This window comes from Brienomyrus brachyistius, chromosome 9 (genome assembly GCF_023856365.1).
Source record: "Brienomyrus brachyistius isolate T26 chromosome 9, BBRACH_0.4, whole genome shotgun sequence".
Taxonomy (NCBI): domain Eukaryota; kingdom Metazoa; phylum Chordata; class Actinopteri; order Osteoglossiformes; family Mormyridae; genus Brienomyrus; species Brienomyrus brachyistius.
This window is the reverse complement of record NC_064541.1, coordinates 21,605,664-21,625,438: the sequence shown is the minus strand read 5'-3', so window position 1 is coordinate 21,625,438 and position 19,775 is coordinate 21,605,664. Positions and strand designations below refer to the sequence as shown.

Sequence of the window (19,775 nt, the reverse complement as noted above, 5' to 3'; positions counted from 1 at the left end):
CGTTATGTTAACCCATTAATTCATTTTATTGAATGTTAAAAGACTTAATTTAAATAATATTTAGGTATATATTTCATTATGGTTTAACACAGAAGCATATTTTTGCTTGGGAGTATTTTTCAACATTCTATTGGGTAACCATTCACAAATTTAAATCCTAGATAAAAAAAAAAAAAGAAACAGCTGACACGGAAGGAAAGGTTATTTTATAATTTTAATAATTTTATGTGCTATAGACAATGTTTTTTCATATATAAACAAGATAACTGAACAGAAAACAATACAAAGCAAAAAAATATATATTTCTTATGAAACTTAATTTGCAGAGAACGTACGAAGCAGTGTCACATGAGATGGTGAGAAAGAGCTCAATTACAGGAAGTGAGAAAAACCTGGTTTCTGAATAACAGACCCAGTGGCTGTTTTAGGAGCACAGACCGGCTTTTATGCTTTTAAACCCAATACAACTTTGCATAATTCAGAATCTAAAAATACTTGTATATGTAAATATACAAGTGAAAATATGTTCATCCATCCATCCCCCTATCTATCCCTCCATCCTGGAGCCTATCCCAGGAAGCATCCTGGATGCGATGTGGCACAAATAAACAGGCAAAGAATGAAATTTAGAGATAGCGATCTAAAGGTCTTTGGGACTGTAGGGGCAAAAAAACATGAACTACAACTCGAACCCGGTATTCTGGAGGTGTGAGGCCACAGCGGTACCCAGCGAGCCCCTGCGACATCCCACAAGCCACACAGCGAAATGTACTTTGGCTCCGGAAACACAGAAGTTCTCTGTGTTTGCAGAAGGGCTGCGACAACAATGGCGATGTGTCAGGCGTCAGTATGGACGGTGTTCATATCTGAGAGAAGGACACACATGTCACATTTAGGGCATGCAACAACAACGCGTGAGCTGTAACTGGGTTATACACTGTCACATCACCGGGACGACGTGATAAGGGATGGTGACAAAGAGGCGCGGACCCTGTCCATCTCGTGACCTGTGATCCAGTTAACGCTCACCTGTCCAGCTCCTTGTACACATCATCCTGGCTGGTGGGCTTCAGGTCCTGGGGGAAGGAAACAAGGTGGAAGGGGGGGGTGACAAAGGTGAGCTACGATCGGGAACTTGATGGGGCCACCCAGGAGTCGACTGAATAATGCAGCGGTGAATGGTCTGACAGGGCTGCGTCATGTGACAGCATGAGTGGCCGTGTTCCTGTCAGTCTGCCGCAAGGAATCAGACAACTCACCATGTAGATCGAGCTCTGTGCCTTCAGCGAGTGGGGGAAACAAAGAAGGGGGGTTATTGTTGCACAAGATTGGGGGTGCAATGTCAGGTGTGCAAATATGGATAAAACGTGCCTCTCCTCACCTGCCTCAGATCTTCAGGGTTTTCATAAATATTTTCCACCTCTCCTGAGTGGTGAGACAATGATTGCTCGATACCTTAAGGAAGAGAGAGCTGCATTGGCACTCGGTGACAGAGCTTCCAGATCGCGCTCCACATTCATTATGTCTGACTCCCAGTCCCACTACATTTATGTCAGTTCAATTACCAATGCAGGCCGACAGGCAAAGATAGACGACAAATAAGAATGCTGGCAGACTCACCGGGGCAAGCTTTGTGTGCTCTGAGTTTCCATAGCAACACGCCAATAGCCACGGCGACCACCGGAAGCAGGACCCCCAGGATAGAGAGATAGGGGAAAGGAGAAGAATGGGAAGAAGGCAAAGAAGGAGAAGAGGATGGAGTGGGTGATTCTAGTTGGGAACAAACGAGAGAGGAAGAAAAACAGGTTAATTGACATATGTGGTCTAATAGGTGCAACAGCAGATTTTCAGTGCCCGATTCCAGCCAATAGAGGGCACCGTCACTCTTTAAATCAGGCCTCCAAGGGCTTGAGTGAAATGACACCCTTTAAACAAACAGATACAATATGCCTATCAGTATCTTATCTGTAAGCTGTTCTACAAACTATTTATGTTTTCCATGGATTTAATATAATCAAACTGTCTTTTGTGTCACACCTAATCTAATGATAGGCTAAGAAACACTCCGTCCTCTTGTCACCTTGGGGTATTTAAGAATTGCGGGTAAGTGCCTTTTACTCAGAAGACACATGAGGAAACAGGGTGAGTCCTAACAGGGCAAATTTAAGGCCTTTGGAGTTATCAGAATTTCCCATTGTATGTGTGGAGCCTCAAAGGTTAATCAGTTAAAGTGTGAATAGACTGATCTTCTCGAGATTCAGCAGTGAGAAGCTGAGCTGGTTTTGCACTCATGGCTTCGCGAAAACACCAGAGGTGCGGAGGTGGCAAAGAGAGGAAGGGCGCGAAGACCATCACCGGAGAACCCCGATTTCTCTCTCACCTCCTGGAACTGTCAAGATCTCGATAAGAATAAACCTCTTTTAATAGTCTTTTTGAGGCCGCTATGACTCGTTTTTTCTCCACCCTTTGTCCCCTCACGGCTCACAGCTCGTGATGGGGCTCATGGGGGGGGGGGGGGGGGGGTAGTCTGGCTGACTAGCCTCCAACTGGAAGACTGCGTCCCTGTTCTGGCCCGTTGTCGGTTTGCCAGACTCACACGGGTGGGTGTTGAATTCCAAACGCACTGGAGCGTGGCAAACGTGCAGTGACCTTTAACCCTTTCCCCAGCTCCTCATGCCAAACCTACTGGACAGAATTCATAAACTTGATGCTAAATAAGCCAGTGCAATAGGTAGCAACGCGATACATGCTAAAGCAGGATATGGACACACATGAAAACACCCAAACGAACCACTCGGCTTTAAACATTATTATTATCTGAACATGAAATGAAAAGTCCAACAGTGTTGAAGTCAGGATTACTGCTCGCTATTGACAGATTTACTGCGGGCATTAGTGGTCTCCATTTCATATTTCCCATATCACGAAGCTCACCTTGTCTTGGAACAGGTAACCATGGAAACGGACACAAAAACGGCAACAATTACAATGTTATCTTAAACATCAAGAAATGTACAAAAACAACAGCCTTCACACTAAGGTCTAGCTAGCTAAAATGGCTGAGAGGTTTCATTTTTCTACAAGCTTGGCGAGTTCCAACCATTTAAAAATAGATTATGAAAGTACCACGTCCTATTTTCATCCTGCTTTGATTAGGCGTTTCTTACATAACGAACGGCGGGTGGGAAGGGTGAGAATCGCACGTTAGCTTTCACTTATATATCCTTCAGATTTGAAACAGCAAATCCATCCTTAGAAAGGAAGACTAAGCCCTCGTCACAGGATAAGTACATTATTATCGTCAAACTTTGTTGTTGCTGTAATCCAGGGTTGTATTTTTAGCAAACTACCAGCTGAATAACCATGTGGAGAGCCACAGGAGAGTCAGGCTTTGCTTATGAGGGTGGGCTGCCTGTTATTCTTGAGAATTAATTGGGTGCTGACCCAAGCTGCAAAGACGGGCTTCCCGAGATGTTTCCAATGTGCCCGGTGAAGTATGACATCCAGCGAATGGGCGGCGGATAACTGAGGGTTTATGACATTTCTAGCTTTCTGTTTGCCATTATCCTGCATTCCCTTACATCATATTTCTGTTGTGCTTAAAGGTCAGCCGCCCGCTGCTCCTGACATCAGCACTGGTGTCCCCCGGGGATCCTCGTTAAGACCACTCACTCTTGTCTTTTCTTTAAATGCTCTGCCTTACTGCAGCCAATTTGACCATTTACACTCTTCTGAATTAACCATATGTTTCACATGGACCGGCACCAACCTCCCGATTCCCAGAGAACAAGGAGAGAACATGGGCGACTCACCGTGAAGTGTGGGGAAGCCTTGGTTGGGGGGGGGGGGGGGCACCATTACCTTGCACAGGAATATAGCTTGTCAGCTTATGCTCCAACTAAAGAGTCTGATGGGGACTCGATGTGCTCATGAGACCAAGAAAAGCCTAGACATGCCCCATTCGCTACTCAGACTACACTGCGTATATCCAGCCATACAAGAGTCTTAACACTTGGTTTAAACTAGGGGTTTTCAACCTTTCCTATACATGTAGGATCTAGAAACAAGGTGCTTTGGACCCATTAGCCCTAGCAAATGTACCATTTCATAATTGCATTTAAAGAGCAGGGGTGTATAATACAAAATGATAAAGAGGTGAGGTACAGGTAAGGAGGATAGAGCACGTTGCTGCACCCACCACACAAGGAACCACCTCTGGGGTGAGAGCCCGAGTGCAGCTGTGCAGTGGGTGATACCGCAGCACCACGCTAGTTTGGATGGAATGGAACAGTGCCAATCCTGCCGCCAACCCCTAAATTGTCCCTGGAGGTTGGAGGACCTCCTTACAGGGCTGGATGTAGGTTAGCGTCATACCCAGGATGAAGCAACCGCAGGTGAAGGGCCTTGCGCAAGGGCCCAATGGAGTACAATCACTCCTAGCATTCAGGGGATTCGAACTGGCAACCTTCTGATTTCCGGCACAGATCCCCAGCCTCAGAGCCACCACTCCACCCCACCATACATGATAAAGGCCAGCATTAAATGTTCTTCATGCTACTTCAGTATTTTTCACCATGTATCAACCAGATGATAATACTGGTATTTCCTCAAAGCATGAAATGTCTCTGTGCACCCCCCTGAAACTGCTTTACAGACCTGGGGGGGGGGCTGGTCATGGACCTCACTTTGAAAACCCCTGCTTAAAGCGAATAGCTTGACAATGGCGTCTTCTGAACTCAATCGACTGCTGAAAAACAGACATGTATCGAACTTCTCTTTGTTCTCTTTGATGACCTTCCTGTATCACATCTACTGATGAAAGAAACTCCATCGATCTACTCAGTCATTAGTCCATCCATGATCCCTTATCCAGCAAGCCTGAAGCTACAGTATAGGTAGGCTATGTTCCAAATGGGAAGCCAGTCTATCACAGGGGACACATATACAAGCAAACAAAGGGCAATTTAAAGATACCAGTCCAGCCAGCTCCAAGTAATTTGGACTGTGGGAGAAAATGAGAGCAACCAATGGAAGTTCATAAGAAAGGCACCTGTAAAACACACAGACATGTGCCATGAGCTCATCTGCTTGGAGGTACATAGTGAGAATCACGATGCCACCCCTTCGTCACGGAATGGACAGGGGTAGCTCAGTATGCAGCTCCAAAGAAGACGATGTCAGGAAGGCATCAAGAAACAGCCAGGAAAGCAACAAGGGTATTAGCCGGCAGCGCCGTTCGGCACTCTCACCATCACTGGGCAGCCTCACCACGTGCACAGTGTCGATCTTCTCCCCGTTGTTCAGCTCCAGAGTGCAGGTGTAATTGCCAGCGGTCTCAGGTCGGGGTGGTAACTGGACCTCAGTAGTGATGACACCCGGCATTTTGGAGTACCACTTCAGCGAGGGGTTGGCGTACTGGTGAGTCCAGGTGACCACTCGCACCTGCGGGCGCTCCGAGTACCGGCAGGTGAGATATGCTACCGAGAGGCGGGTTTGTGCCGCAACTGTGAGAAAGAAGTCACTTATGCTCATCTGCTGATCAAAGCACACAGCAGTCACACAACACAGCCAAGAGCCAGGCTCCAAGCAGAGCAAGTTAGGCTACATCTTACAATTCTTTTCAGGGAGGGATCTTAAGCTACAACAAATGCATCCATCAATCAATCCATCACGGGGAGCCCAGCGCCTATGCCAGGCAAAATGAGACAGGGGACACCCTGAATGGGATGCAAATTCATATCATGCATTCTCGCACACATCATGGTCACGTTCATATTTTACAGACACCGTTCTGCCTAACCGCATATATTTCGGCTCTGGAAGGAAACTAGATTATGTACAGGAAGCCGAAACAAGGATCAGACACTTCTCAAAGCATGCAGTGGTATTTCAAACCCCAACCGCGGAGGCGTGAGGCAGCAGTGCAAACAAGTCAGCCACCATACCAGCTTGTAATCATAGGTACTATGTGTCACTTCACATAAACACATTCCTTAGGTGTGAGTTTTAAGAACGCCGATATATATATATATATATATACACACACACACACACACACACACACACATGAAAATAGAGAAAAAAAAATTTTTAAAGCTATTTCTCTGAGTGAAAGCATATTATTGTTCGGGAAAAAAACAATTTAACACTAGAATATATACAACTGAACTGTAACACGATAAAAAATAACAAGAATTCATTCTTTATAAAGTTGCTGACATCTTGCTGGTTAGCTAGAACAACGCTTCTTCAATTCCCATTAATCTCCTCAGAGGCACCCTAGCCAATCCACATATTCTTTAAATTTCACCACCACCTCACTCAATGAATTAACAGAACTTGTTAAGTGATCTGATGACGTTAAGATTAGCCAAACGGTGATATGTTATTGATCGAGGCAACAAATACATGGGTATATTGGATGGTTACTGCATACACTGGGGTAACTTTTGGAGGGTTTCTGAAATGGCTAAGCTTACTCACTGTGACAGATATAACATTATAGGTTTTACACCAACATAAAAATAATTTCAACATAATTTGGCCACCTAAGACTTGAATAGCAGTGTAGCTATATATACTATGAGCGGTCAGCATGTCAGTGGAATGTTGAATAGGGTGTTAGATGACAGTGACAGATGACATGGCACAGTGAGTATGACAGTGACACATCCCTCAGGAGAACGTGGTTTCTAAACTGTAGGCAGTGGCAGGCAGCGGCTCGACGCATGAGCCCCCACCCCCCCCCCTCACCATGCAGCACACTGAGCCTCAGGCTCTGGCTGTAGACGTTGTCATCCTGGAAGACCTCGCAGATGAACACGCCCCCGTGCTCGGGCCGAGGTGTCAGCACGAAGCCAAACGTGCCCTGCCTGGCCGAGTCACAGAGCGAGACCCTGAGGTTGGATTTGGTGACGTTCCGGACTCTTCGCCTCCAGCGGTCGTAGGAAAAGATGAGCTCTATCTCTTTCCGCTTGTCAGGGTGCTGCCAGTACAGGAGGACATAGTCTCCAGAGATGGGGGAACAGGGGAGGGAGACAGGAGTGTTCGAAAGACACGCCTTTGAGATCTGTGCACCTGGGAAGGAGCCAGAAAGCAGGAGGCTTAGGAGGACAGAGAGATAATTACATTCGGACTCCACAGAAACTGTATTCAGTTAAATTATGTAGATTCGCTTACTGTAGGTATTGTGGTTGAAGTTAGCTGCCCGGCGACCTGCAAGACAAAAATTGAGGACAAAAAGGTAATTACGGTGGACTGGAAATAAAGGCGACTGTTAGGAAGTGAAACGAAATGATCTGTCTGCTGTCTCAGTGACACCAGAATTATACCCTGGATTATAACAGTAGTGATTTGTACAGTTAGGAGAGGAGCACTATAATATGAGTCAGCCCCATGTAATTTTGTCTGAAATGGTGTCGTCGTCATTCCCTACATGTACAAGGGAGAGCTTAATAGCATTTTGTGATTTATTGAATTAGCCAACGCCTATTGAGTATTTCCTGCGCTCTGCACCCCCTCAGCACCCCAGCTTTCCTGCCATCCTTCCACCTCAACCACCCCCCCCCCCCCCAAACTCTACTCTTCAAACTCCCTGCAGCTATTTTCCCCACTTACCATCAACTGTCACTGGATACAAAAAGAGGGAAGCTGGTCTTCCACGGTTCCCCTGTGGCCTAACTTTGCAGATGTAGTCTCCCTTATCAGCAAGTGTGATTTTGGGTAGTTTAGTGATCACGCCCCCTTCAGGGAGCACCTCATAGTGCAGTGGCAGCCCGTGGGGGGAAAGCCAGGAAATGTCGAGGACCGAGCTCGACCCGGACACTTTTGCCTGCAGGCGCAGCGTGCTCTGCTCTGGAACAGGGAGGGGGGGATCTGCAGACACTGTGCCAGCAAGCGAGACCGCCATTAACACCACAAGGGACACGCATTGGAAGAAGAGACAGCAGCCTTAATTCAGAAAGTAAAATATCAGGGCAAACAGAGAGGCCAGCAAAAGGCCAGCAAAAAAACCTGCAAGCACCTGTGAGAACGACCAGGAGCATGACGTGCTCTTTCAGCGTCTTCTGGGCCTGGTTAATGAGGCATGTGTAATGGCCGCCATCCTCGGAACTGGCCCTAAAAGACAACGAGAAGTTTCCCGACTTCCAGAAGCCTGAGTCGGCCAGACGGGCGTCCCTCTTGGACAGCCTGCCCAGAAACTCCTGCCTTCGGTCAGCAGAGAGGATCAGTCTGGTGCTGTCCGCACCGTGGGGCAACCACTGCCAGTTTATTGCCATTTTCTCCTTAAGTGGCATATTAGAGCAAGGTAATGTGATGGCGGTGTCTGCCATAGCCACAATAACATTCACGTCTTGATCTGGCAAGTACAAACAAATTAGATACATGGTTATGTTACTCTTATTATTACCATCATTTTATTATTATTATTTTATTATTATTAGAAAATGATTAATAATAATTGCACTTCCTCCTTAAGATGAAGATCATGAATTGCACGTACAGCTCTACCGCAGGGGTGACAGCCTGCACCTTGAGCACTGCAGGGCGCGTCGCTCCTGCAGCTTTTTATTCATATATTGCAGTTAATCAGGTGCAAATTAAAATGCGTCATGGGACTGAGGCTCTCATGGACTAGGGCTGGCCACCCAGCACCCTCAGGCATATATTTAAAGTTATTTGACCTGTTTCAGTTGACTTAACAAATGTAATTATCTAATATATTGCCAAGGGACACAAAGCTATTATTATTATTATTATTATTATTATTATTATTAATAATAATAATAATATTAATAATAAGGCATACAGAAGAAAGAAAGAAAGAAAGAAAGAAAGAAAGAAAGAAAGAAAGAAAGAAAGAAGATTAAGTAAAACAAGACTGACTTAACTGTATTTTCACTGTACCTTTCGCTATAACTGGACCAGAGCACAGCAGGAGTACAGCCAAGGGGAATGCAAAACGCAGGTCCATCGTACAAAAGCTCACAACCGGTTGCTTCCTACTTCTTATAACTGCGTGACATAAAATTGTCTGTATAACTATCCAGAAACCACAGTGTCATTGTCTAATTTAGACTAAAATACACAGGAACTATTTTTATGAGATGTCACCAAAACCAGAAGCGGACACCCGTCAGGAAGACCTTGACACTGAGCGCCCATGCGGCTGCCTGCTGATAAATCATAACAAGGACAAACAGGAACAAAAAACATGGACGTTTGCGTAAATACGCTCTCTGTTCCATTTACTCCCAACAGCGAAATGGCAAATGCACGCAAACACAAACACACACACACACACACACACACACACACACACACACTTCAGATAAACGACAGCTTATGCCAAAATAAATAGGCGCGTCATTGTTTTCTGCTACAAAACTGGATTCTATAAATTCATCTTTTTAAGAAAGAATCTGTGTGCTTATACTGTACTTTTAAAAAACATAGCTTGAACTTACACATTGCCTGTGCTGTCAGTCTTTAGTTCCCTTCAGTGTCTTTAATTAAGACTAACGGTAATATCAGCCCCTCGGAGTGCCATTACCAGATCAGCGTTAATTAATGCTGCGATAATGGAGGGAGGAGAAAGAGCATTTGGGAGAGAAATGAGTGAGTGGGAATCAAGACTGAAAGCAATAGGTCTACTGCCACAAAACAAGCGGGTCATCTCTGTCAGGAAGAATTACGCCACGGAATGTGTCAGCTTTTAAAATCGTCACATTGCTCCTTGAATTTATCGAATCCCCACCAAGGACTGACACGACCGCAGATATCGCTTAAAAGAGCGATAGATGTTCCATACCTTCATCTGAGTGGTCAAAGCGTCCTGACAGATTTATTTCAGCTGAAATCAGTGAATAAGAGCAAAAGCGTTATTACAAAAAATAAAAAATAAGAAAAAGAAATTGGTCATAATGTGTGAAAAGATTAAGGTCACTGATTAATTCCGCATAGGTTAAACGAGGCAGCTAAGCGACGGTGAGAACGATCATGGAGACGACCTGAGAAACCCGAATGAGGAAAGTAATTTGATGTACATTAAATGCAAAATAGTGGGGTTTAGAGGCATTAGTCTGTAGTCACAGATGAACTGGAATTAGGCGTAGATTAGCTTTTCTTAGGCGCAAGAACTATATTTGCCGAACTGTTTGACATAAAGTATCTGATATGCTGAAAGTAGTAACATCAAAGCAACAAGAGGTGGCGCAATAAAGTAAATTATAGTCCAATGTCGCCAGTTGTATTGTTCGTCTGTACAATATGAATAATAGCATTTCTACATAGACTTAGCCAATCTGACATCATTCATTTTGTGGAAAATTTCACTCAAACTAGCAGGTAGTCCAAAGTGCCAGTCACCTGACAAAAACACTAACGCACGGTGCTGTCATGCAACATATAGGCCTCCGGAGATACCAATTTACAATGCTAATATGCTTTAATCAGATGGCACGGTGTCTCAGTGGTTAAGCGTTATGTCTTCGGATTTCCAGTGCTGGGGAGCAAAGTGCTTGAATGCCTCAAATCATCATGGCTGCCCCCTACAATCTGTTTCCTGGAATGGGTTCTAAATTAAATGCCACTGGGGACTGGATAACCTGTAAGGAAGATGGCTGGGCATACTTTATAAAATAAATGGCTACATATAAATATTATCAATATAATAATTAAAATGGCTTCTTATCAAGGCATAATATATGTCGACTGGGTAAAGTCCTCCGGTTAGCCTGTTTTGAGATTGTATATATGACTACATAATATTACATGTGTACAACAACGCACATTGTTTATCGGATTTATTCAGAACAGACCTGGTATCAAGAAGACTTCAATTTTGTTTGCTTATTTAGCCAATAATAGGCCTAATTGTTCACTGACAATGGCATAGACCCTGCCTTTTATAGATTTTTTTAAAGTTGGAGTAATTTGTTAGGAACAAATTTACGTTTACATTTCAATATATAACTTTATAAATATTGGAAATTCCATTCTACTTGTATAATAATCTCATACTACGTTAACACGTTATAACCTGAGATGGTGGAAAGATTTTTCCATGTTCAAATTTAACTTTCTGTAGGGGTGTTTGAACATTTTATTTAAGCATTCAGTAAATATTCCTTCTATGCCTTTGAAAAATTGCCGACATGTAAAAGATTTTAGTGTGGGATACAGTTTGTACGAGATTTAAAAAAATCCCTGGGGGAAAATCCCTCGAAGCATATTGGTAATTATCTAAAACCACTACTCCGTGGTTACTTTCACTTCTAGGTAACAGCAGTTGGTATTACATTACTGCGATTTAAATATAGGTTGTATTAGGCCCACTGGCTCGAGTACTCGTTTGTCAAATCAACGACAAACGACTGGCAATGAATGAAGAATGATTATATTGGCACGACAATTTCGTTATACGTGACTGTCAAGCATCGAAACATCCCTGTAACTTCGAAACTTTCCACCTTACAATCTAGCGTCGTAAATGAGTGACGCTTGGATGACGCTACGAATTCCAGCCTATCACAGTCGATCTAGGCAAACGCTGTAAGGCAGGGGAATTGCTTGACGCTCTAGATAACAGTTCATACTTTCTGCCTGCTCGTAGTTACCTGTCTCTTCCAAGATTGTAATATTATTTTCCTGTTATCGCTTAGGGTACGCTGCCGAGGAATAAAAGATTCCGGATACAAATAGCGCAACCACAGACGTCCGTTTTGTTCTCTAAAGTTTTTTCCCCCTTTTAAAGGTTTCTGTGCTGCATAACTGCCAGGAGTGTTTATTCTTAAGTACTCTGTAAAATCCGTCGCGCGTCTTAGTTTTTGTTTTTTAATTTTCCGAGGAACATCGACCATGGGGAAACACAACGCTAGAAATTCGCCCAGTTTTGCCTTCGTACTGATTATGTTTGGGCTAGCGATCCAAGGTAAGAGTAATTTTCGGGTTTTATGCATTCATTCTGCAAACCCTCATTTGCCATTTCATTGTAATGTCTGATTACTGACTGAAGATATCTCTGCGACACTACGGCCACATAGCAGTCAATGTCAAATTCCAAAAATACTTAAATCTAAGGTCTCTCTCTCTCTCTCTCTCTCTCTATATATATATATATATATATATATATATATATTACGGTATTTATTTAAATACGACGGTAGGTGGTACCTGTTATTGTCGACTTCTGTGCCCCGTATCCCGGTCTGTATGGATAGTTCTATACGCCATGTTAGTCAAGGTGTGGCCTCTTGATATTTTTTTCTGGTTGTCCGCAGGTGTGTGATCGCAAAAAATACTTTATTCTTAAAAGGTGCATGTCACCTCTGTTACTTCAATTTCCGTGCCCCATAATAGCTACATCTACCGCTGTTTCTCTGGGGAACGTCTTATGTGACGTCTGGTAAAATGTACAAATGTATTATAAGTGTAGACACGAACAAAAAGCAACAGGGTGTCATTCTCTCCGTTATTGTCTTTTGAACCAGATTAACTGCGTTTTACATGTAAAGCCGCTAAGTGATTTGATCAGTGTCTTTAACGTGGTGACCATGTCTAGACGTCTGTAGAAGGGTCTAAACTGAAGAAGGGTCACTTATTTGATGCGATTTTCGTGATGGCGAGCACTTTTTTATTGACCATAATATTGTTATTAGCATTTTTAAGGACTTATTTTCTGTCAGTTTCCCTCCACCTTTCGCAGTGAATACCAATATAAGATTTCGTTGTAAACCTTAACGAAACATTTTTCTGTTTTTTTTTATGTAAACCCAGCTACGCCCTCTTTATGTTAATTTACGTCCTCGCTCAAGAGGGCTAATCAGTTGTATACGAATTATTCAATAAGGTTGCGTCATAGTCGCAGTCCAGCAGATACAGACACCTGATAAACTGCGGTGCCGGAAAAAAAACAGATGGTTTCGGAGTACATTTCAAAATTATATTAACCGCTTTAACTTTGGCTTAATGTCTGCTATAAAGCTTACTTGAGCTGACTTGTAAGTCTCACGGATTTCCCTAGTTTATTCCCCTTAATACATTACATGCGGTTAATTAAATGAAGAACCTCTAAAGTTTCGAATGTTGAAGGTTAAATGATATTGCGTCACAGTCCCTTTCGTAACAATACAGAAACGCGTTTCCTGCCTTTATTTATTCATGAAGTTTCTGCGTTACCCCATTTTACAGTGCGACAAACCTAATAAAAGCTAAACAAATGATCGTGTTTTATTAATGACCCCAAAGGGGGAGAAACTGCCATTTTGCGTTTTAAAGTGTTAAAGTTATCGTTTATTCCGTCAATGGGATAGATGGCAGAATCACGTAATGATGGCCGTTTTTTTATGATTTGCGATTATTTTGCATTTCAAATGAAATATGTACACATCCGTCTTGATAATTCATTCGTATTGATTCATGATTCTATCTTTGAGTGACCTGAGTTTGGGGGAAAAGGAAACATTTTAAGGTCTAAGGTGCTTGAATCTGTTGTCATGGAGACACTTTTAAAAACTTGGGTTTGTGTCCTTGTCCACACCCCAAAATGAGATTGTTCTTCACCATATTGATCTGTTTTCAGCTGCTTAGAACTGAAATTCTTGGATTGTGATTGGTGAATTATAGGCAATTTATGGAATGAGGAACTAGTTTTGTTCTTGGGTGTGAACTTCCTTTCATTTTATTGTTAATTTGATCATTGTCTCCCAGAAGTTTAAATGAACTCCTGAATCCTTTAGGCAGAGTATTCAGGTAGTAGTTTCTTATCAGTGGCAGCTGATATCTAAAAAAAAAAAATGAGGTAAGAAAATACTACATTTTACAATAATACAATAGTGAATTTTTCCAAAAAAGAGAGAAAAAATATAATTAAAATTATAATAATGAGCTAATTCAGTTACTTGTTTAATAATTTTAATCTCAAAAATAAAGGATGTACTACCTCTTCTACCTCTATGGACCAGCCACCTCTGGTTCTGTCATAGAAATATGGCTGTTTGAAAGTAACTGCATTATCTGGATTGTGATGGGACAGGCATCTTTCAAACAAGAATTCCCCCTCCCAGAAACCTCAATGGAACCCTCCTCCTCTCACGACACACCCAGCAACTATAAGATCCTTGTTCTCTGACTCTTTCATGTGCTGGGGGTTTTCAGCTGCTGTCCTGCTCTTTTGTCTGAGTGGAGTTAGCGGTTAGTGAATTCAGACACTGCCCCCCTCCCCCGGCCCTTTCAGCTCAAGGCCATGCTGTTTACAAGTGTCCGTGTGAAAGACTGGAACGAGACAAACCTGAAAACTCAAACGTGCTCTTCCTTTATTGTCTTTCAATGAAGTTGCTCTGTTTTGCATGCTGAAATGTAGCAGTAATTGCCTTTTTATGGAGATCCGTCAAAATCATTTGGCTGGAAGCAACTGGCAGTGCTATCTCTGTTTGAAAAGGTCGTCAATGTTCACATCAGCTCCTCCTTCGGCTCAATTAAGCCTTCGTGTTGATGCATCAGTACTGATGTGTAGATAAAAACACATGATTCGGTATGCATGAGTCCATCACTGGCTGGTGTCCTTAACATCTCCAAGTACGGCAGATGGGAGATTGTGACCCTCTGAGTATGTAAATTGTTCACCCTCTTTTAATTGTCAGATATTGGCGAACGAACTGCAGTCATCTTCCCACACGGGTGCTGCTGGGTTGGCTGATCTATGGGGGTGGGGGTCATAATGAGGAAACCAATGGAGGAAGTGTCATTGGGGGGGGGGGTGCTTATCATAATGAGGGAACCAGTGGGGGCACTGGAATGTGGACAGGCATTCTTTTAGGAGATATCCTTAAAAATAGCTTCTTATCAAGAATGGGGTGTGTATGGCAAATGAGTTATTACTCAGCGTTTATTGCCCCCTGATACTGTGAATCATGAGTAAGAAATCTGCACTTCACTACAAAGAGTCTGGCTCGACAAAGTCTCTTTTCTCTGAACCTGCTTGTTCCGCCTTCGCATTCGGACATACGAAGACGGATCCGGCTGACTGGCTCTCCGGGAGTCCGTCTCAAAGCTGCTTGTGTCAACAGGCCTTTATTCTGTGAATAAGTAGGACCCTTGTCGGCACTCTTCCTGTGAATGTTCGATCAAAAAAAAAGATTGCACTCCCGATGGGGGAGGTTTGATTCATCTGTTATAACAAGCACGTGTCACAGAGTAAGATTATGCTTCCTGCTTCGTTGCTGTGTCACAGGCTGTAATAGAATACTCCCACATAATTGTGGGATGAGCAATGGGCCCAGGCAACCATTAATGGCACCTTGCAAGCCAGGAACAGGGAGGCGATCCAGCCCTTTTAAAGACAGCGGTGGTTGAGCACAGTCGTATTCTAAGCTGCTCCTGGTCTGATCATTACTGCAGCCGGAAGGTGTGTGTCGGTATGGGGGTTGTGGCACCCGAATCCTCCAATGACGGTCCTCCTGTTTCCTGGCCCATAGCTAAGAAAGGTTCATTTTTGCACTTGTCACATGGCCATTTGGTCTCACAGCTGCGCCTAACCCCCCCCACCTCGGGGTGGGTATCAAAGCCCGAAATGATGCCAGGCTCTGGATACTCACTTTCAAAGGCCTCGCGTTGATTTGCCAAGTCAGTTTTGCTCCCTGGAGACAGGGCGCCGCTGTTCTCGGGGGCCCACACCTTTGGCCTGTTCCGGTTCTGCGCTCACTGGTCCAAGGGATGCTTGTCTCATCAGGTGTGTCTGGGGCACAGGGCTTGTAAAAGTCTGCCGGTCTCCCTGTTCTCACTCACGGTTTCCGTGGCTGAGTGACCTCATTCTGTCCTGCATTCCTTCACCATATATGGGCAACGGCACAGGATGCTGAAATTTCACTGCACGTCCATGTGCGCTTAGCATAATCTCGCCCGTTTTTTATTCCTCCCCAGCGTGTCTCTCCTCAGGCTTCTTTCTCTGGCTCACTCGCTCTCTCTCTCTGCACTTGCCTGGGTGTTAAGTCCTACTCGTGGTCTGTGGGGGTGGGGGGGGCGCCTCTGTTCCCTGGCTGACCCTTCATGATCCTTGTAGGCTTGTTTTAAATGCACCCCGCGTGGGCTGTGCCTCTGCCTGCCTGCCTGCCTCATCGACGCCCGTATCGATCGTTAGGGAGCCGACGTACCAGCCTGTTTCAACTCGTTAACTTTTAAAAATGAATCCCTCCTTGGTGGTATCCTTGTGCTTTGCTGGCCCCGGGAAAGTCACCCCACCCTGTTCTTTATTTAAGAATCATGCCCCCTCCCCCTTGAAAGATGTGAGGTTTGGGGCTGCCCCCCTCTGTGGGGTCTGTTTGTCCGTCACCACTCCCCCCGCCCCCCCACACCCGTCACACTCTCTGGCGTGAAGGTTAAGCCGTCGCATTTGCAGTCTCCCTTCGTCTGCATCCTCCCATCCATCTTCCCCGCGTCTCTCCGCCTTTCCCTGCCTTTCCAATCCTGCCTGTGGTCCCCCCCCCCCCCCCATCGTAACTGCCTGTTCTCCCCCTGCCTTCGTCTGCCTCCCTCTGCCGAGCCGCTCGCTGTAATTCGACTCCACAGCCATTGTCCCGCTGACCAGTAGATCTCCAGCATTTGTGTCATCACCCCCATCCTCAGCAGGCCCCTGTGTGAAGGTTACACCCCTCCCTCACACACACTAGAAAGTAGAAGGGGGACCACAGCTGTTTGCTGTAGTGTGTAGCACCCAAATGAGTGAGTGATGGGTGTGTGGCTGTGTGTACGTGAAGTGCGCGTGTGTGTGTGTGTGTTTGTGTGTGTGTGTGGGTGTGGGTGGGAGAGAGGGAGGGGGCGTTTAAATTGCTGATTAAAAATGAGAAACAGATGCACCCTTTATCAGTGCGACCCTGTCCCGCGGGGAGTGGATTATGCGCGTCGCCGCTCTTCGTGTCTCCCATGGGCTCGGCCCGCGTAGGCGGCATGGCTGTCTGTCTCATGGCACGTGTCGCCCGTGTGACCCCACCTGTGGACCCAACCTGCCATGGGCGGGCAGCGTTCAACTCCTCCCAGCTGAAATGAAGCTGTCCCCCTCCCTCCTGAGCCGTGACCGTGCCCGGCTCTTTGGGCCTCAGCGAGTGCTACTTTCATCCTTAGTACATTTGGGGATTGGGGGGGGGGCATTGTTAAGTAATGACTATCAGGACCCGCTGAGCTCTATGGGCTGCGGAACTAGAGATTTCAGACGTCAGCCATGATTAGAGATGTAACGTTTATATAGACGCTGCCTGTGGAGTCGGGAGGGTGGGTGTTGGGAAAAGCGGGTTCACTCTCAACCTACAGGAGTGTTTCCTCCACTTAAACACCCCCCACCACCAGCAGCAGCTTTCTTCTTATCTGCAAATTGATCTCATACAGTAAAGTCGGTTTCCTTCCTGCCTCCACCCTGGTGCCCCCTCCCCCCACCCTTTGCCTCAGTTCTCCAGCTCTATCCTGCCATTCTCTTCCTCTCTTAACCCCTCTTCCTCTCTGTCTTTGTGCCGCTGAGGCATTGTGTGTACTAGGTCAGACTATCCTGTTTGAAGCCGGGTTGGGGGCTTTTCCGTAGGTGTAGTGGATTTTTATTATTATTATTTTTTTTTACCTGTAGCACAAAACAATCCTATTTACCAGCAGGTGGGGGGGGTTGTGGAGGAGTTGGAGGGTGGGTGGGTGGGTGGGTGGGGTTGTGGAATCAGGCAGTCGCACATAAAGGAAAGCAACAACACTGATGGGGGATGAAGCATGAATCATGAATCAGAAATATGAGGCAGGACACTGACGTGCTAAATTCATTAGCGTCACTTTACGTTAACGATGGACTTCCAGGGCTGATGACCCTGTCTGCGATTGCCGGGGCAGTCGGGGTGTGAGCAAGGTGCCGCGCTGCGTGATTTGGTGTCCGGGCTGTCAGTCCGGACAATAGTCCGGTGGGCAGGAAGGTTTTGCTGGGTAAGGGCTGGAGGTATCTGGTCATGTAGGACTATAAGGTGGAGGGGGACGGGCCAGAGAGGACAGGAAGCTGTGTGACCTGGAACTGTGAAATATACTTTGAGTTTGATTGACAGGTTGTAGGCCTCACCCCCTACCGTGTTTGAGACATTGTTGTGAATGGAGACCACAAAGGGGAAATTATGGGGTAGTAAGTAGGTGTGACTGGTTAGATTGAAGCAATCCAGTGGGAAGCCAGAACCTGGAGAATCGGGACGGGGTTACTGGGAGAACAGCCTATTCCATCCAGGAGCTGTCGTGAATACTTTAGTGATGTCCTGTGTGATTAAACACTTCCATTGTTGTGAGAACAGGGATAAGATTAGATCATGACAAATGGAAAGTTAAATTTTTTTATGCATAATGTGTAATGAAACGCAAACAGTAGAAGTGAACATAAGATGGTGAACATCAGAGCTGGGAGAGATCTGTAACCTGAGAGAGCTCTGTGTTGTGATTTGCCCAGGGCTGGTTTGGCAAATCAGTGAAACTCTTGAACACGTGGTTTCCATGTTCGATTACTGCAGCCAAACCCACGGGAGCGTGAGGGTGGAGCTTTGGGGACTGTAGGCAGAGCCTACATTGTGTCCTAATGACCTTTGAGCACTGTGGTTATCTCCATGCTGTGGCCTGGGAAGACTCGGGGATGTTGTATCAGGGTTAGGGTGGAGGTTAATGGGGCCTCGTCATGCGCCTCCCATCTCTCGGAATGTGGGGGAGTGGAGAATGCAGGGAGGAGTAGGGAGACGAGCTCGGTTAATGGCACAGAGAGCATGTCCTGAGCAGTCTGCCGCCCCGTCATCTCCCCCCCCTTGTGTGAAAGCTCCTGCCTGCTGATGAATCTCCATTCAGATGTGAAATTCACCAGCTTCTGCCAGGCTCTGATGGTTCGGTCCACTCGCGTTCCCCTCAGCCGGGACATGAGTACCTGCTCCGCCCGTGATAAGACGCCGGATCCCTGCGCATTCCCTGCGCATTCCCTCCCCATGGGCTTGGTTTTGGAGGTCGGGGTAACTTTCAGGGTTCAGATTTAGCGGTTCTGATGGCTCCCCGCAGGGTGGGGATCAGGCAAGTCTCACCTGGGTTCCTGGTAGCGTGTGTGTCGGCGCCCGTCGCCCGCCTGTGCTTTTAAGCCTGGGCTTTGCACGAGAGCTGGGACTTAATCGCCACAGATCCTTTAATGGCGGAAACGTGGCATGCCGCCTAATTTGGGGGTTTAGGAGCGGAGCCGGTGTTCCGTTCAGCATATGTTTTTGCATGTCTGGCATGTGTCTTGGGGCCTCTGTGTTGTGTGCCGGGCTGGAAGGGGCCCCTGGGGCTCCATGGTCTGCGGTTTTGACCTGCTTCCCTTCTTTAGCATGTCTGCAGTGAATTGTCATGCTCAAGGCTTCCCAAGAATCAAGGCAACCGTGGAAACGAGAACCGGGATGCTGAGGGTGCCTTGCGAGGGGTTGGGTGGATAAGCAAATGGGATGTGGGTGACCCCCCACCCCCCCCCCCCCCCACCCCCAGGCTCTCCCAGCCGAGCACGAAATCACCCAAAGAATAACGGAGCGTAATTAGTCAGAGTGGAGCCACTTGGAGCCGCTGAGTGGCTTCATTCGTTATGTTAATGAGTCATGCCTCGTACCGAGCCCCTCTAATTTAAACAGTACGTTTTATTTAGCTGTGGGGTCACATATGTGTGTGGAGAGGTCCAGAAATCTACGGTTCTCTATGTAAATCCATGAGAACAGTGTGCGCTTAGTGGTCAGATGTGCTCTTTCTGGGTCGGTGGGTCACCC

At 45.8% G+C, this 19,775-nt stretch overlaps 3 protein-coding genes across 7 annotated transcripts in view; 1 reads left to right on the top strand and 2 right to left on the bottom strand.

Annotated features, from left to right (window-relative positions):
• Positions 1 to 195: 195 nt before the first annotated feature.
• On the bottom strand, positions 196 to 7,397 carry LOC125748875 (uncharacterized). Its single transcript, XM_049025538.1, has 9 exons — positions 7,377 to 7,397; positions 7,180 to 7,273; positions 6,754 to 7,077; positions 5,250 to 5,504; positions 1,621 to 1,770; positions 1,382 to 1,455; positions 1,260 to 1,280; positions 1,030 to 1,076; positions 196 to 866 (listed from the first exon to the last, which is right to left on the bottom strand). Exons 1-9 carry the CDS (start codon positions 7,395 to 7,397, stop codon positions 845 to 847), a joined length of 1,008 nt encoding a protein of 335 aa, XP_048881495.1. The 3' UTR covers positions 196 to 844.
• A 187-nt stretch (positions 7,398 to 7,584) lies between these two features.
• On the bottom strand, positions 7,585 to 12,736 carry LOC125748634 (basement membrane-specific heparan sulfate proteoglycan core protein-like). 4 transcript variants are annotated; one of them, XM_049025035.1, is made up of 6 exons: positions 12,175 to 12,736; positions 9,812 to 9,853; positions 9,468 to 9,573; positions 8,908 to 9,176; positions 8,024 to 8,359; positions 7,585 to 7,884 (listed from the first exon to the last, which is right to left on the bottom strand). In XM_049025035.1, the coding sequence occupies exons 4-6, from the start codon at positions 8,972 to 8,974 to the stop codon at positions 7,601 to 7,603; spliced, it is 687 nt and encodes a 228-aa protein (XP_048880992.1). In that variant the 5' UTR covers positions 8,975 to 9,176; positions 9,468 to 9,573; positions 9,812 to 9,853; positions 12,175 to 12,736; the 3' UTR covers positions 7,585 to 7,600. The 4 variants fall into 4 exon arrangements, with proteins under 4 accessions (XP_048880992.1, XP_048880993.1, XP_048880994.1 ...); XM_049025036.1 differs by lacking the exon at positions 9,468 to 9,573; XM_049025037.1 differs by lacking the exon at positions 9,468 to 9,573 and having other exon boundaries at positions 8,908 to 9,015.
• Positions 11,536 to 19,775, top strand: part of LOC125748633 (nectin-2-like) — a 36,837-nt gene continuing 28,597 nt past the window's right edge. Inside the window, exon 1 of one of the 2 annotated variants that reach the window (XM_049025034.1) lies at positions 11,536 to 11,932. In XM_049025034.1, the coding sequence (XP_048880991.1) occupies positions 11,860 to 11,932 (73 nt within the window). In that variant the 5' untranslated portion in view covers positions 11,536 to 11,859. The remainder of the gene's footprint in view (positions 11,933 to 19,775) is intronic. The other variant, XM_049025033.1, reaches the window with a different exon arrangement.